The sequence below is a fragment of the Peromyscus maniculatus genome, chromosome 7, assembly GCF_049852395.1.
Source record: "Peromyscus maniculatus bairdii isolate BWxNUB_F1_BW_parent chromosome 7, HU_Pman_BW_mat_3.1, whole genome shotgun sequence".
Classification (NCBI taxonomy): domain Eukaryota; kingdom Metazoa; phylum Chordata; class Mammalia; order Rodentia; family Cricetidae; genus Peromyscus; species Peromyscus maniculatus.
In genome coordinates this window covers 56,040,296-56,056,319 of record NC_134858.1, presented here as the reverse complement: position 1 = coordinate 56,056,319, position 16,024 = coordinate 56,040,296, and the positions used below count along the sequence as shown (strand labels likewise).

The 16,024-nt window shown below is 42.8% G+C and overlaps 1 protein-coding gene across 12 annotated transcripts in view; it reads left to right on the top strand.

The window, feature by feature from the left end:
* Neo1 (neogenin 1) overlaps positions 1-15,576 on the top strand; it is a 169,192-nt gene extending 153,616 nt beyond the window's left edge. For 8 of the 12 annotated variants that reach the window (XM_076576387.1, XM_076576391.1, XM_076576394.1 and 5 more), the window contains 6 exons: positions 1,303-1,541; positions 2,048-2,140; positions 6,071-6,229; positions 9,972-10,235; positions 12,176-12,312; positions 13,073-15,576. In XM_076576387.1, the coding sequence (XP_076432502.1) occupies positions 1,303-1,541; positions 2,048-2,140; positions 6,071-6,229; positions 9,972-10,235; positions 12,176-12,312; positions 13,073-13,156 (976 nt within the window). In that variant the 3' untranslated portion in view covers positions 13,157-15,576. The remainder of the gene's footprint in view (positions 1-1,302; positions 1,542-2,047; positions 2,141-6,070; positions 6,230-9,971; positions 10,236-12,175; positions 12,313-13,072) is intronic. The other 4 variants (XM_076576398.1, XM_076576399.1, XM_076576396.1 and 1 more) reach the window with 1 other exon arrangement.
* Positions 15,577-16,024: the final 448 nt, after the last annotated feature.

Genomic DNA, 16,024 nt, shown 5'->3' with positions numbered 1-16,024 from the left:
TCAGAAGCCTTGGCCTCACCATTTACTTCTTTTCCTTCTTTATTTGATCCCAGTTTGTGTTCACTCCTAAGTCCTGTTATTCTTGACTCCTAAAATATGCCTTTCAGATCTGCCTCTTCTATCCCTGCTGTCACAGGCCAACATTGATGGACTCTCCATCCAGCTTCTGCCTCACAAACCCTCTTCACGACATGGTAGGGATAAAGGTTTAACTCAAGATTGACCTTCTTACTCTTTTGCTTAAAACCATTAAATTATTTCTCCTTTCCTATATTGCCACTCCACTTCCGGGCTTTGACATAAGCTGGTTTCACCACCTGGAATACACATGCTGTCCCCATTATGTCTCAGCATAAAAGTCACTTCTTCTGCACATTTTCCCAGTCTACCTGAACTCCAACTAGTAAGACTAACACTTGACATTTCGGTAAACTCAGAGCATTTAAAAATAGTTTGATGCCTATTTTCTCACTTGACCAGAAGTGCTAAGGGCATAGCAGTGTAGCACAGGATCTGACAGGAACAAGGTGCCTGGTAATGTGCTTGTTGAATGGGAAAGTGAGTGAATGAGGGAAGGAAGAAACTGCAGCATAATGGAGACTGTTAGTACATTCTTGACTCCACATACTCAATAGTCATTGTGGGTCCCCTAGAAAATGACTCCTTCCTTCTCTATTAGGCATTGATTTTTACCTTTTCTTGTTGTATTTTTACTTCTTGTTGTCTCTCCTCTGTCTAGTGGAAACTTCTAGAGGAACCTTATGCTTTAGAGGTTTCATTTTTAAATGCTATCTCAGTCTCTTAATCTAAAAAAAAGACAATATTCAAATATGCTCTGGCATAGTATCCAAATAATATATGAACAAGCAGAGCCACATTTACCATTTCCAGAAGTAAACTTCTTGTCTCCGATCTTTGTTGTTGTTGCTGTTTGTTTCCATTTCTGCCTTTGTTTACAGCATCTCTCAGGAAGGTTTGTTGCTGTTTAATTTTGGATTGGGGTATTTTTTGTTTTGATTGGGGATTGCATTTAGGACTCTCAATGCTAACATACACTTTGCTTCTCAGCTGTGTTTCCAGTTCCTTTTTTTTTTTTTTCTACTTTTTATTTTGAGAGTAAATCTTGCTAAGTTGCATAGGCTGGCCTTGAACTAGCCCAGGCAGGTCTTGACTATTTTATATTCCTGCCTCTGCCTCCCAATAGTTGGGTTTATAGGGCAGTACCACCACACCAACAGAAAATCGGTTTTAATCACACAGTGTTTTGTACTTTTTAAGGACTACTCTTAATTCTATGCCTAGGAAACGAGCTGCCTGCAAATCAGTGAATGGCTCCCATAAGTATAAGGGCAACTGCAAAGATGTGAAACCCCCAGATCTATGGATCCATCATGAGAGACTGGAGTTGAAGCCTATTGACAAGTCTCCAGATCCAAACCCTGTCATGACTGATACTCCAATCCCTCGAAATTCTCAAGATATCACACCTGTCGACAATTCCATGGATAGCAATATCCATCAAAGGCGGAATTCATACAGAGGTACCATTTCCACTTCTTAAGGTTGCCTGAATTTGGCAATTCCAGTAAGAGGTTAGCTTTAAAGAAACGTGTATCTTGGGATTTTTTTTTCAGCATTTGATGCACAATAGCTAGCTGTTATAGAAAGGGAGAGGTCATGTATCTTTAAAAGCAGCCTTCTAGATCTTTTTAAGTCTCATCAGGCTTCAGTCTCGCATTTGATCCACCTAATTCATGCATGTGCTTTGGACTGTGTCCTTTCCATTGGACTTTAGCTGTCACTGCGGAGTTCAGAACCTTTGTGGTAAGGATGCTTGCTTCTACGCACCTTACTGAAGTACAGTGTATACCATCATGCCATCCTTTTTTAATCTCAGCAGCAATTTGCATGATGCTGTAAATGTAAATTCCTTGGCTTGGTACATTGTTTGTGAATCCCAAACCCTCCGCTGTAAATGTGTTCCTCTTGAAGCTGCCCAGAGGCCTAGGGCATACGCTTGCTACTAACCTCCATACTTTATATCTAGGGCATGAGTCAGAAGACAGCATGTCTACACTGGCTGGAAGGAGGGGAATGAGACCAAAAATGATGATGCCTTTTGACTCTCAGCCACCTCAGCGTAAGTGGAAGCTTCTCTTTTTCCCCTAGTACTGCCAGTCTTCCAGGTCATGGTAGGAAATAGCTATGAGCAATCTCTTTAACTGCTCTTGATTCCAAGACAAAGATCAACTGCCAATGTTGTGGCACCTTACAGGAAGAAATACTAAAGTATTGTCATATTTCATAATAAATGTTATTCTTGAGCTAGAGAAGATGGCTCAGTGCTTAAGAACACTGGCTACTCTTCCAAAAGACCCAGGTTTGATTCTCAACGCCAACATGGTGGCTCAAACTGTCTGCAACTCCAGTTCCAGGGAAACCTGACACCCTCTTCTGGCCTTCACAGACACCAGCCATGTACATGGTGCACAGACATACATGCGGGCAAAATATCCATACACGTAAAAATAAAAATTAAATATTCTTGAGAGTAACATTTTTAAGTTATAGGTAAATAGATTCAAAAGCCAACTTCCCAGCTAGCAAGATGGCTCAGAGGAGAGAGATGTTACCTGCAGGCCTAAAAACCTGAATTGGTTCTCTGCTTCCCATGATCCGGTAGCAAGAGAAAAACCAACTCTCAAGAATTGTCCTCTGACCTCTACAGCTGCGTGGTAGCACATAACACTCTGTAGCACATACATACCTGCACACACACAAGATCATTTTAAAAAATAATAATTTCTGTACTCTCCCAGGAGTAGGGAAGTGTCTGCTCTCCCTAAAAGCACAGGCATGTCCACAGGAGAGACAGGAATGCATCTCTTGAGACTGCGACTGGGCTTTGCCAAAAGTCATGCATGTGCTTTAGGCCTCCTGCACATAATCAGTATCGATAAGCATCTGTGGGGGTTTAACTTTTTTATTTAGTGGACTTTATAAAGTTGTTTCAAAATTGCAGCATGGAGTTTTTAAAATATTTTCCTCTGTTGACCCATGCTTCATTTTGTTAAGCGTATGTGTTGTTAGAACTCCTTTCATAACAATTGAAATTAAAAATAAGTTAAATGTTACTATTGAGAATCAAAAGAGAGGAATGTGCTGAAGAGACAGCTTAGTAGTTAGAGCAGAGGACCCAAGTTCAGGTCCCAGCACTCATTTCAGGTAGCTCGCAACCACCTATAATTCCAACTTTAGAGGGATCTTTCACCTCTAGCCTCCATGAACATTGCACTCATATGCACAAATCAACATACAGAAACACATATAACTTAAAATAATAAAATTAATCTTTTTGAAAAATCAGAAAGTGCCAAGCATGGTGGTAAATACCTGTAACCCCGCACTTGCGGGGCTGAGCCAGAATTGAATTCAAGGGCAGCCTGGGCTGTGAGCCAGACCCTGTCTCCAAATCAGGGAAAGATAATGAGATAAGTCGTCATTTTCAGTCTACGTATCCTTTCCCTTGCCTCTGGTTCAAGATGGAAAGGCCTTTCAGATTAGTTGGCAATGTGGGTCTTACAGTTGAGAGAGTGCTTAGCCACATTTCTGCCAACAAATGATGAGATTAAATAGCTCTTGAGTGTCTACACAGGCACTGGTGCCATGGAATTCTCTACTTGGAAAAGCTCTCATCCACACTTCTGATGGAACCTCCAAGCATGCCTATCTGTCTTCCCTCACTCACACATGCCTCACAGTGTACAGTCAGAAAAGACACTAGATTGTAAAAGTAGATCAGCTCCGAAAGAATAAGGCTCTGTTTCATCAATAAGCACTTTTTACACCAAGTAACTTAAGTTCATTGTCCATAACAGAAAGAATGGCTTAAACTTGGAAGCATACAGGGAAAAAAACATAGTTTCTCTATTTTAATAGGTTCCCTATGTGGGTACCCCCAGTTTAAAAAACACACAAAAAAAAAGAACAAATTAATCTATTTCCCTTGTTTTTATTTTTTACTTATAAGAAGATAGTAATTTGAGTGTTCTAAGATCTCAGTTTCTGCCTGAACTGGCTTATTTCTAAAGCTTAGGAAATGGAACTCTTACTAGATGAATTAAATATGTTAAAGAAAAAAAGATACAATTCCAGTTGCAATCTTTTTCTCTCTGTTTGCTTGTTTTGGGTGATTGGTTGGTTTGGTTCGGTGAAGAAGGAATATGTATGACTACACAGTACTATGTAATTTGTGTCCGAACAATTAGGTAGTCGTTAGACTCTTTCACTCAAGGATCTACAGTCAGGTGCTGGGTACAGGTGGGGCTTTATTTAGAAGAGCCTTTTTGAAACCTACCTGACAGCCGTGCCCCTGGCATCCTCATACCTAGGTCTGAAAAGGCTGAGCAAAGCTAGATGGGCTTGCTGGCATCGGGATGAGATCAGATCCACACCCTCCACAAACCCCTCAAGTTCTGATTCAACTAACTTCATTCTACATCAACACATTCACTCTTTTATTTATGTATTTGGAAACACTCGAAATAGCTTTTCAGAGAAAACAAAATCCATTCTGGTTTTCTTTCACCATCTGTCCCTAGAATGCTTTCAAATTGCATTTCCTAAGTCAAGCTTGATTTTACTCCTTCACCCTAGCCTGAATTTTGGAAAATGTTGATTTTGATGCATCTCACTTTGAAAACTACTTCTCTTGCCCCAGGGGAGATCTTGATCTAAGACTAATGATCACCCTTCTCAGCCAACTTTTCTGATTGTAATTTATTCCCATGGACCTGCTAGAGCCACTGGAGAAGAAATGCATCTAGTTCATGGTCTGGGGTTTCTCTTTCCAAGGTGATAGCCCCACAAAGATCTGTAGAGATCCCACATAACAGAAGATGTTTCAATGGTTTCCAAAGAGCTCGTTCAGTCTATTAGGAAAACCTTGCTTAGGAAAGGGGATAGGGGAATCCCTGTTTCTTGTCTACCCTACCTACATGTTTGCCTGTTTGGGCAGTGTATAGCTAGTTATCTTGATCATAAATGTTCTCCAGCTGCTCTAAGGAATACCTAAGAAAGTTGTATTTCCTGATGCTAAGTGTATTGTTTTTTTCCTGTTTATATCTCAGGTTAATCAGGAAGCTTCATTAAAGAGGCTTCATAGGAAGTTACATGTGGAATCTATACAGAACTTTCTATTCTTTACCTAACTTGAAAGAAAAAGGAAACTAGGAATATCCATTTATAACTTAAAATGCTAATGGGTGTAGCTGAGCCCCCAGGCTGAATGTACTAATAAATGGTGCTGTACAATTATAATTCATACTTTTATTACTAGATAGAGGTATGATGGTTAAAATTTTTATTTACATTCCTTTTAAAATATTAAAGTTGTCCAGGCAGTGGTGGTGCACGCCTTTAATCCCAGCACTCGGGAGGCAGAGGCAGGCGGATCTCTGTGAGTTCGAGGCCAGCCTGGTCTCCAAAGCGAGTTCCAGGAAAGGCGCAACGCTACACAGAGAAACCCTGTCTCGAAAAACCAAAAAAAAAAAAAAAAAAAAAAAAAATTAAAGTTGATTAAGGATCTATTTATTTATTAATACCCATTAATTAAGAGTGAAATGAGAATATGCTCAAAGGAGTTAGGTACTAATGTTATTTTAGCAGGACAGAAAAAAATAATAGAAACATTATTTGCTTGTGGGCTTATATTTTATGACATACTCAAATAGATATTGTAATAGTCGTGTGATTCATGTTTATAATAAAATAATTCAGAAATGCAGATAAGGCAAAGAAAAAAATACTCCCTTAATCCTGACCCCTGTTCCCCGAAAAACTACCACTGTTAATATATCCCAACTGTCTTATTATGTACAGATATAGAATATGCCTAGAAGTGTGTTCATTTGTTAATAAGTCAAATATAAAATTAATGGCTGATTGTCCAGCCACCTGCCACCAAAAAGCCAAAGTAAAGATTTGGTTAAGTGGGAGGTGGGAAAGGGTGACTTTTGTATGTGTCTGTGCAAGCATGTTAAGCATCTCTCTGTCTTGTGTTCATTCACAGCTGTGATTAGTGCCCATCCCATCCATTCCCTCGATAACCCTCACCATCATTTCCACTCCAGCAGCCTCGCTTCTCCAGCCCGCAGTCATCTCTACCACCCAAGCAGCCCATGGCCCATTGGCACATCCATGTCCCTTTCAGACAGGGCCAATTCCACAGGTGAGAGATGAGGATCAAGCCCAGATGTTGCAAGCCTTCCAGGAGTTGGCAAGTGGAAATGGGGAAGGACTTGCCCTATATAGAAATTTCCAGTGTTACTTGTTTATCATAACATTTCTATGATGGTTTCAGATTTGTTTCTGTAAAATCAACTGTATTTTTCTCCCTACGTACTCAGTGCAAGGTGTCATCTTAGTAAAACGCAGAGGTAACTTGAATTGCATAAGCTTCTCTTCTTCCAACAAGCCTTCCACCTTAACTTTGTCCCTTTTTGCAACTTCTTTTTTTTTTTTTTTTAATTCCACAATTTGAAAGGGAAGTGTATTCAGAGTGGCTTTTAGAAACCAGTGGTTGCCTTAGTCTCAGTCACTCTAATGTTAGGGATGTCTGTAGGACAGTCTTTAGGTGCAGGTTACTGCCCTAGGAACCAAAGTAAGGACAACATCCAGAAGGCAGCAGAGCCACCTTAGGTTGCCCAGTAGACTGAAAATTGGGGGTTGGGGGTGGGGTGCACATATCTCTAAAATATAAGAAAGTGGAATGACAGTCTTCTGTGTCCTCAATGCTTTGCTAGACAAACATGTCCTCATTTGGAATTCTGAAGACACAGCTTCATGAGACAGTTTTAAGGAAGAAAGAATGAAAATGAGAAGGAGACAGCAAAAAGAATATAAACTGTTGCTGCTCATTGACTACAAATTAATTTCTAGTTTTAAGCTTCAAATCCTAGTAACATCTTACGATTTTTCATAATTTGAAATTTGCCTATTAGTAGTTATTACTGGTAAAAGCCAAATGTTGGCGGTTCTGAGAAATGAGGAAAATTCTAGTGAGCTCCATTTTTTAAAGAGCCTCAAAACTCAGTATTTAGAAGTCTGAGTCACCACTGCTAGCATCTCCCAGTCCTCAAATTTTGATCAGTCATTATTAATAGGCACAGAATAGCAAATGAAGGTCAGAGCTTTCAGGGCTAGCTACAGGACTGGCTAATAGCTCTCAGTGTTGTACACTGGGTTTGGATGATGCTTGAACCCATTCCTAAACTTGGCCTGCCTACTATCTCCTTCCAAATCTGGATTTCAGATCTACATTAGAACTATATAATTATTCTAGCTAGCTGCATGGGAACCAAAGTCTGTCTTGCAAACACAATGTCATTGAACAGTAAGTGCCAGAGTCAACTTTTCAAACCAACCCTGCTCTGAGGAAGATAGTTTTGTGCCCAGCCGCACTTACCATCTTGAAGGCTAAGGAATCTGACCCCCACAGTCCTCACATAAGGAACTGCATGAGTGTATGGCTAGCTCTCCTGGCCTGGTTATCCTTCTTCTCCTTTGTCCTGGACCGGAAGTGGCTGGGAGTTATAGAGAAGACTGAAAGTTCCCACTGAGCTCTCGTCCAAGTACTCTACTCTTGTTGGTAAAGTTCTCTTCTATATATGCTGAGACAGACAGAGACCTGGGAGGATAAAGTGATAGATTCATTAAACACTATCCAGATGTGATCAAGTTCTCCTGCTTTAGAGTTCCCCAAGACTTTATGTCAGTAGAACTTAAACTGCTATTTTCATAGCCTTGGGTTTGAAACTTTGGGTTTGAGCAGAACTGGAGCCCGGCCAAATAGTCCCTGCTCTAGGGACATTTGCCACTACTTGCCATGAAGAGAGCACTTTCTGTTTGACTGTTGTGAACTGTGTGTGTTTTAAACAACTCTGAAAGGTAAAGAATTAGACTCTTCGCCAAAGCAGAGATTTTACTGAGCCCAGTATTTTAGTTAAAGCTTGGTGTCTTAGTAGGTCCAAATAACACTATACAGTGTCAAGGAGCATCCTCCCTAGAGAAAGCAGTGTTCCGGTGCCCTTGGGAGTGTGCATGGCAACCCCAATCTGTGGCAGTAGCTAGGGCTTTGACTCATACAAGTAACTGAGCTTTCCCTTTTCACCTTCCTGCCATCTCTTTGTTAAAGATAATTGAGGCAGTTAGGCCTTTGTACACAGAGCTGACCTATCTATAATCTTGTCTATTACCTGGTGATATGGTCAGGACTTAGACCCATTCTCTCTCACAGCCTCTTATTTTCCTTCCTAACCAGCTTCTACCTGGGCCTAGGTCACAGATGGTGACCAGCAGCTCCCTAACCATAGTGAGGATGGCTTGAGCAGGCTGAGAAGTGGCATCCTTAGCACAGCCTTCAGAGGATGAGAAGTGTCCAACCCTGGCGAGATTGTTACAGCCCACATAGGGTAGGGCGGGAGGCAGCACATGTGCATTCATCCTCACCTCTGGGACCCAGAATCTTTTAAGTTAAAGAGGTGGTCTGTCCTGTCTCCTGAGAGCCCAAGGAAACAGATTGATTGCTTTTTCACAAAGGCAAGGGAGTTTTATTTAGATTTACTTATTTGTTAGATTGCTGCAGATGGCTTACGTGTTCTTAAGGCTGAGAACTCATAAAAGGTAGAAAAGGCCTTCAGACTATCTGCTGCAGCCTGTTGCCCAGGCTAATTTCCCACCTCTCTTCTGGGTGAGATGGTGGTCTGCCCTTTCACATTATATGAAAACCTTCCAGTCCCTGGCATTGCTGCTTCTGCTTTGCAGGGCGGTACAAGTGGCATTAGGTGCAGAAAGGCAAAAACTGTCTAGAGCTTCAGAACCTAAGCCTGGGAGTCAAAACAGGGATTCAAACTCTGCTCTCTTGGGCCTGTCTGAGGGTAACCTGCTTATTTACCCTCCCAGTACCTCTCAAGTTACTCTGAGGAATAAATATAAAGTACTTAGTGTAGAATAAGCACTCAGTGGTCTACAAAAAGATCCTCTGTTGTTCAGGCACCATGTTCAGCTCTTTTTTATACATCTCATTTAATACTTAGTGATTTATGTGTTTGTCTCCATGTTTTATAGATGAAGAAACTAAGACTCAGCAATTCAGTGATGTTGTCAAATTCACTCATCTCGTATTCCCAAAGTAGAGTATAGGACTGGCTGACTCCAGAGCTGGTGCTCGTATTCCCAAAGTAGAGTATAGGACTGGCTGACTCCAGAGCTGGTGCTTCTCCTGCCCCACTCTGCTGCCTTCAGGACCCTTCTCCCTCTTTGTACCTTCTGAGATTATTGCCTTGTTCTTCCTGAGTATCCCCTTCTCCAGGCTCACCCTCCCTTATTCCTTTGGCTAAACATACCGTTCATTTGACAAAATCTCCAGCTGGATGCAGACCTCTAGGCTACTGGGAAGCTTTATTGTATGCCAAAGCCATTCACATTGGTGATGGCCATGGAGTGCCTGAGCATTGGCCTCACCTGCAGATACCACCAAACCCTTTCTGGTATAGTCACTTCCTGCTGGGTATGATCCAGCCTTTATTACTAGACATGGTTGTCCATGAAAGGCTAGTTTCTAAGACTATCAATCAGTGAATGAAATTTGAAAATTTGTATATAATAGTCTTAGGAGCCATCACATGAACTCCATAGTAAGTACTTTAAATCTACAAACTTAGAACTACCTAAGTATGTAAGTAAAAAAAACAAAACAAAACAAAACAGCTGATTGAAACACGATTGTTTTAGAATTTTTAGATTAATTCATCATCCCTAGCCTTGTCAGTAGTCCTGATCCATGTGTCTGTCTTTGGATTAGCACTAGTTTCTTCAAATGCTTGTTGAACAGGTTCAGGGAATCCCAGGAAGTGCCGAAAACACGTATTTAATAGTAAAGAAATACTAACACTTATGCTTTCCTGCTGTAGAGTCTGTTCGAAACACCCCCAGCACGGACACCATGCCGGCCTCCTCATCTCAGACATGCTGCACTGATCATCAGGATCCTGAAGGTGCTACCAGCTCCTCTTACTTGGCCAGCTCCCAAGAGGAAGACTCAGGCCAAAGCCTTCCCACAGCCCACGTTCGCCCTTCTCACCCACTGAAGAGCTTTGCTGTGCCAGCAATCCCACCCCCGGGACCTCCTATCTATGACCCTGCACTGCCAAGCACACCATTACTGTCCCAGCAAGGTGAGTGAGGAGAGCAGCACTCTTTGGAAGGACCCTTTGGCTCAGGTTCGGGATAGAAGTCTCTCTCCACATGGCGTTTGTTAAGAAGAACAAAGCAAATACCCTCCAAGGTTTTCCTAGCAACTTAAGAGAAGCTGTGTGTCATTGCCCCCTTTTGGGGGGGAATGTGTACAAGCCACAGCATACTATTTTGGTGAGCAAGAGCTGAACTTGTGAACTGTTTTCCATGTGGAATCCTTGGTATTAAAATCCAGGGACATAGATTTGGGCAACAGAGCTGGTCTGTCTGGGCCCCTGAAGTCATCTTATTCTAAAAGATGCTGCAGGCTAAAGAAGGGCCAGGGAGGTCAGGGCTCAAAACCAGGAGTCTCAAGATAGGGAGCGCTCATTTGCCACTCCTCACAGCTCAGCAGTAGACTGGCCATTGCTTATTACGGTTTGTTTCTGAATAAGTCTGTGGTTCTCAAATTCTTTAGTCTCAAAGCCTCTTCATCTTAAAAGCTACAGAGAACACAAAAGACCCCTTTCTGCATATGGAGCATGTCAGTATTTAGCATTGGGAATTAAAAAAGAAGACATTTTTCAGTATTTAAGTCATTTAAAAGATAAATAGCACATTTGGGGGGAACCAATGTCATTTTCTTACAGTTTCTCTAAGATAGTTAGTGTCTGATTTGACGGAAAGCAGCTGGATTCTCATGTCTGCTCCTGCATCCAATCTGCTGGAATGCGTTGTTAAAAATCTGCCCTCACAGATACATAGTTGGCAATCAGCAATGTACTTTTGTAATCTTTCAGATACTTATGGACATTCCTTTTTGAAAAGAAGGACTTCTGTATTGCTCAGACTGGTCTAGAATTTTTAATCCTCCTGTCTCAGTGTCAGGATTTCAGACACATACCACCAAACCCAGTCTGGGTATTTTCTGATACAGTGGGAAACTCAACAAGCTATAGTTCCTTGAAGGTTGGTTTATAGTGTGCAATCTGTATCTACCCGTGGACTCCACACTCCATTCCTGGTTTGCGTTAATCTAGCTTGCACTTTGGATGTATAATGCTAAAACAACACATTGGACATTTGGAAGGTACTTCAGAAAATCCTCCAAATATTCACACATTTGTTGTCTATAAAAAGCTTTCCCAATCAGATGATAGAAACAAGTTTTCAAAATGGTAATTTTCACTAAAAACTTAACATTGGCAGTATCCATCATTTTCCTTAAGTTCATAGCTCACTTCTTTCCATTTCTAGGAAATAGCTGAATGACCCATTTGTCAGTCATCTTTGAATTAAAAGTTTTGTTGTTACATGATAGAACTTCAACTCGCAGTCAATCTGTCATGGTGCCCTTCTTGAAGATGGTGCCATATGTGGTGTACAACAGAAACATTTGCTTTTGGTTACACACAGCGTTTAAAAGGCATGTAGTTGAGAGTTAAGGTTTAATAAAAACAAATAATTTTTACTGCATCATTAAGGATAAAAAGCTGACTTTTTAAATATAAGAGTATGCCCCTGGATGAGTTCACAGTTTATTGCTGCTGCCTTCATTTCTAAGGCTCTAACAGTTTAGCCTGTGTTGCTGTGTACCCTTAAAAAAAATACAAAACAGTAAAAAGGCAAATGTTACCCTGAGTGGCATAATGAATGGCTTTGACTCCCAGGCATTCTGTGAAGAGTCTGGGGGTCACCAGACTTTGAAAACCACTGGGTGAGGATGTTAGTTTTCTAAAGGCAGTGGGATGTTTTCTCTGGCCTCCTGGATGCCCTGTTGCCTTCTTCCTTCGATCGTGCTCCAGTAACTTTTCAGAGCAGGACTCCTGTCTGTGCCAGTATGCTTCCTTCACATTGAAACAACATTCAGACTTCTGGTGGACTTCTGAGGTCTAGGGGGTGCAACCTTAGCCACAACCTGATCATGCCCTTTACCCCTCAGCTCTGAACCATCACATTCACTCAGTAAAAACAGCCTCCATCGGGACTTTAGGAAGGAGCCGGCCTCCTATGCCAGTGGTTGTTCCCAGTGCCCCTGAAGTACAGGAGACCACCAGGATGCTAGAAGACTCTGAGAGTGTAAGTTCATGGGGCCCTCCCTTTGCCAGGATGTCCCAAGGAGACTACTTGCATGCTATTGGCTGACTGTACTTTTTTGTGGACTCAGGTCTTTTGCCACCCATAGGTCTAAAGCAAATTTAATCACTCATTGAGTAGGTGTCCTTAGAGCATCTCTACATCTGTGGGAATGTGCTATGAGTTTGGGTTGATTTCATACCTATCTGGATAGGTCTTAAAGTACCTTATCATCCCATTACAGTTGGTCATACACATCTTTCAGTTCTGTTCCTTCTGCTTGGTCCCTTCTTGTTGTGAACCACACATGTTCTTTCACCCTTGACCTCCACTCTGTGCCTTTACTGAGAAGAATGCTGGGAGAGGAAGTACCTAAGATTGTTTTCAAATCCCAATAAACACATCTGCATTTCTAGATATGGGATTCTCTAAAGAGAATACTTAAGCCCAGAGATGCAGGGAACCCAAACTGTATTGGTCTGGCAGAAATCTAGAAGAGAAAAGCAATAATGCCTCTGTCTTGTGAGGTCATTGTGGGTTGACGAGTGTGTGTATGTGGGGAGAAAGGCATTGTGAATTGTCAAGAAATGCTGTCTTGCTTAATGGCCTTGAGTATATCCTGCTGCTTCTGACTTCTGAGCCAGCCTGGTTTCAGTAGGCCAGCTTCCCAGGGAACTTTTGGCAGGGCCACTTAGTACTCTGGGCTGTCCTTTCTGGACAGCTCTTCAGATCATTCCCAGTAATGGTGTTCTCCCTTCTGTAGAGCTATGAACCAGATGAGCTGACCAAAGAGATGGCCCACCTGGAAGGACTAATGAAGGACCTAAATGCCATCACAACAGCTTGATGACCTTCGCCTGGACATGACTCCAAACCTGAGTCTAGAAGTCTTGGAACTTAACCTTGAAAACAAGGAATTGTACAGAGTACGAGAGGACAGCACTTGAGAACAGGAGCCAGCAGACCAGCCAGTGCCTCCACATGGGGCTGGCTCCAGGCACAGCCACCTGCCTTCTCCTGGTCAGCCTGGATGATGCTTTTGTTGAGGCAGCTTCCCTTTGCCTGCTGATAGTCTGCAGGACTGGGCACCATGGGCCAAAATTTTGTGTCCAGGGAAGAGGCAAGAAGTGCAACCTGCCTTTCACTTTGTGGTCAGTGGCTGTGTCTTCGTGCTGCAGCTGCATCACGTTTATGGAGTGTAGACAATGGCATTTATGTACAATGTTGTGTCCTATTTTATTTTACCTTCAAGAAAACACTATCAGAAGCCAAGGAGTCCGTGATGTTCTCCACAAGCAGTTGACATTTGACCGCTGGTTCCAGTTACTTACGGAAAGTCATTGACAGTGTGGTTGTTTGACACCATTGACAGGGCTTGGCTTGTTTGGGGGGTTGTTTTTATTTTTTTAATTCTGAGACATTGCATCCTCTGCCAGCTGTTAATCCATCACTTTGAGGGGGGTGGGGACATTGCATTGCTGTTTGTAAGCTTTTTTATTATTTTTTTATTGTAATTATTAAAAGCCTGACTTTCTCCTCTCATCACTGTGAGATTACAGATCTATTTGAATGAAATGTAACATTGAAAAGACTTGTTCGTTGCTTTCTGTGCAGATTCAGTATTGGGGTGGGGTTGGGTACTGGGACTAGGAAATGGAGGGGCTGCTGAGGTCCTGTGAATGTTTTCATTGTACTTTGTTCCAGAAGCCTGCAGAGAATGGAAGCAGCATCTTTAGCGTCCTTTCCTCCTGGCATGTCCATCTCAGTGTCACTGCATAGCAACTGGAGTTTGTTTGGGTCAATTCTTGTACAGTAGAGGGTTTTGATGATTTAGCTGCCATGGTGTCTTGGTCATGTCCTGTTTGGAGTGTCCACACTGAGGCCCCCGGTGATGTTTTGCATTGCTTGAGTGATGCCAAGTAGAGCCAGCGCCTGGCTGCTCTGAGAAGTCGAAGCACAGGGTGGAGACCCTTGCGCTGCTGTCGTTGGTTCTATTTGGAAGGGTAGAAGCTAAGGAAGGACCCTGGTTTTCTCTTCCAGACAGGACTCCTGCTTCTCTGGTGCCGGTCCTCAGCCGGGCAGCTCTCATCTCTGCACTGCAGAGGCTCCTGAAAGCGTCAACCAGGATGAGGCCGGATGGTGTGGTGCCCCACGCCACACGTGTTTCTGAACATGATTCTGCAAGGATCAGAGGACAGAGATAGTGGAGAGAGGGTCAGTGGAAGCAGTTGCCTCCCCTGTCCCAGCAACTCAGCCAAACCCCAGTTAGAATGAGGCAGTGGAGGATTCTAGGTGTGCTGAGGGCTCAGCCACACACAAAAGCCTTTGCTTTGCAGAGTTGTCTCTTTTTTTTTAAAGAAATGAAAAGCTGGGGTGTCTATTTGTTTTTGTTTTTTTAATGTTAATATATAATGGAAAGTATAAGACTAACCCTCAGGCATCTTCCCCCACAAATCCCTGGAAGACAGTATAGAACGTAAATCAGGCTTGGGTTTTATAGCCAGTGAGATTACCCAGACCACCAGTGGCTGCCCCAGCCTAACTGCCCTTTGAGCATGGGTTATTTTACCCTTTTTACTTTTCAGTAAGGTGAACTCTTTGTATGATTTGGAGGGGTGGGGGGCAATGACCTATCCCCTGCTGCTTTTCTAGCTGTCACAGGAGGGCACCAGGAAGGGTTCCGGGACATTGGTGTGCTTTGGCTGTCCTACAGAAAGCAGCCAGAGCGTTCTGGCCACCTGGAGGCTAGAGTCCTCAGAAACTGTCTAGCCTTTGCCCACAGAACATGTTAGAGGTTTAGGGCGTTCCTTCCCATTAACCCCAACACTTCTGTTACCTCAGGGCCTTGGTACCTGGATACTGCCACAGAATTGCCGTGGGGTGGGGGAGGGACATATTTTTTAAAAAAGTAACTTAAAAGTTGGGGGATTTTTTTAAATTCAGAAAATGCAAAGCTATTCTGTATTACACCATTTCACAATTTAATACATGTCTTCTATTTTCCGTGATTCTGGAAACTAAACCATGTGTGTCTTGTGTCATAGTTGATCTGTGGCTCAGCAGCTTCCTTCGGGAGGGTGTGGAACAAACGTGTCTGTTGGCTTCCTGTCTGTTCGAGGGGCCCGGAGGACTGCTGGGACTTGGTTCTGTACACACTTGTTTGGCCTTTTCTGTAGTTGATGCTGTAAAACTCTATGGCTTTTTAAAAACAATTTCATGTTTTTATTTAGTATTGGAAATCCAATACACTTTTTTAATCCAATCAAACTGTGGTCTGGTCAAAAAGTTCTTTCCCTTAAAACTACTTTAGGGGCTCCTGTTCCTAGCCTCTAGTAACCTCCCTGTGGTTCTCACTCACTGCTATAAAGACAGGAGTTGGAACAGTGATCTGGAGAGGGGTGGCAAGTGATCCAGCCCCAAAGATGTGTCTTGTTCCTGTCACCTTCCCACTGTTGCTGCCCTGAGGGACTAGGAAGCCTGAGGAATGACAAATGGCAGCCAAGCCACCCTGAGGCACACAGCACCGGCTGAGCTGCTTTTCCTCTGCTGGAGGGGCTGCATTCCCTGTGTGAGATTCCTCAGGGTTCCAGGCCTGAATAGTGATGGCCTCAGCAGCCACAGGCCCCCTGCCATCTGTTAGCTTGCAACAGAGCAAGGGCTAGATAAAGTGTCCCTCCGCCCCTGTGTCCATCTGCTCTGCCACCAGCCTGTACTT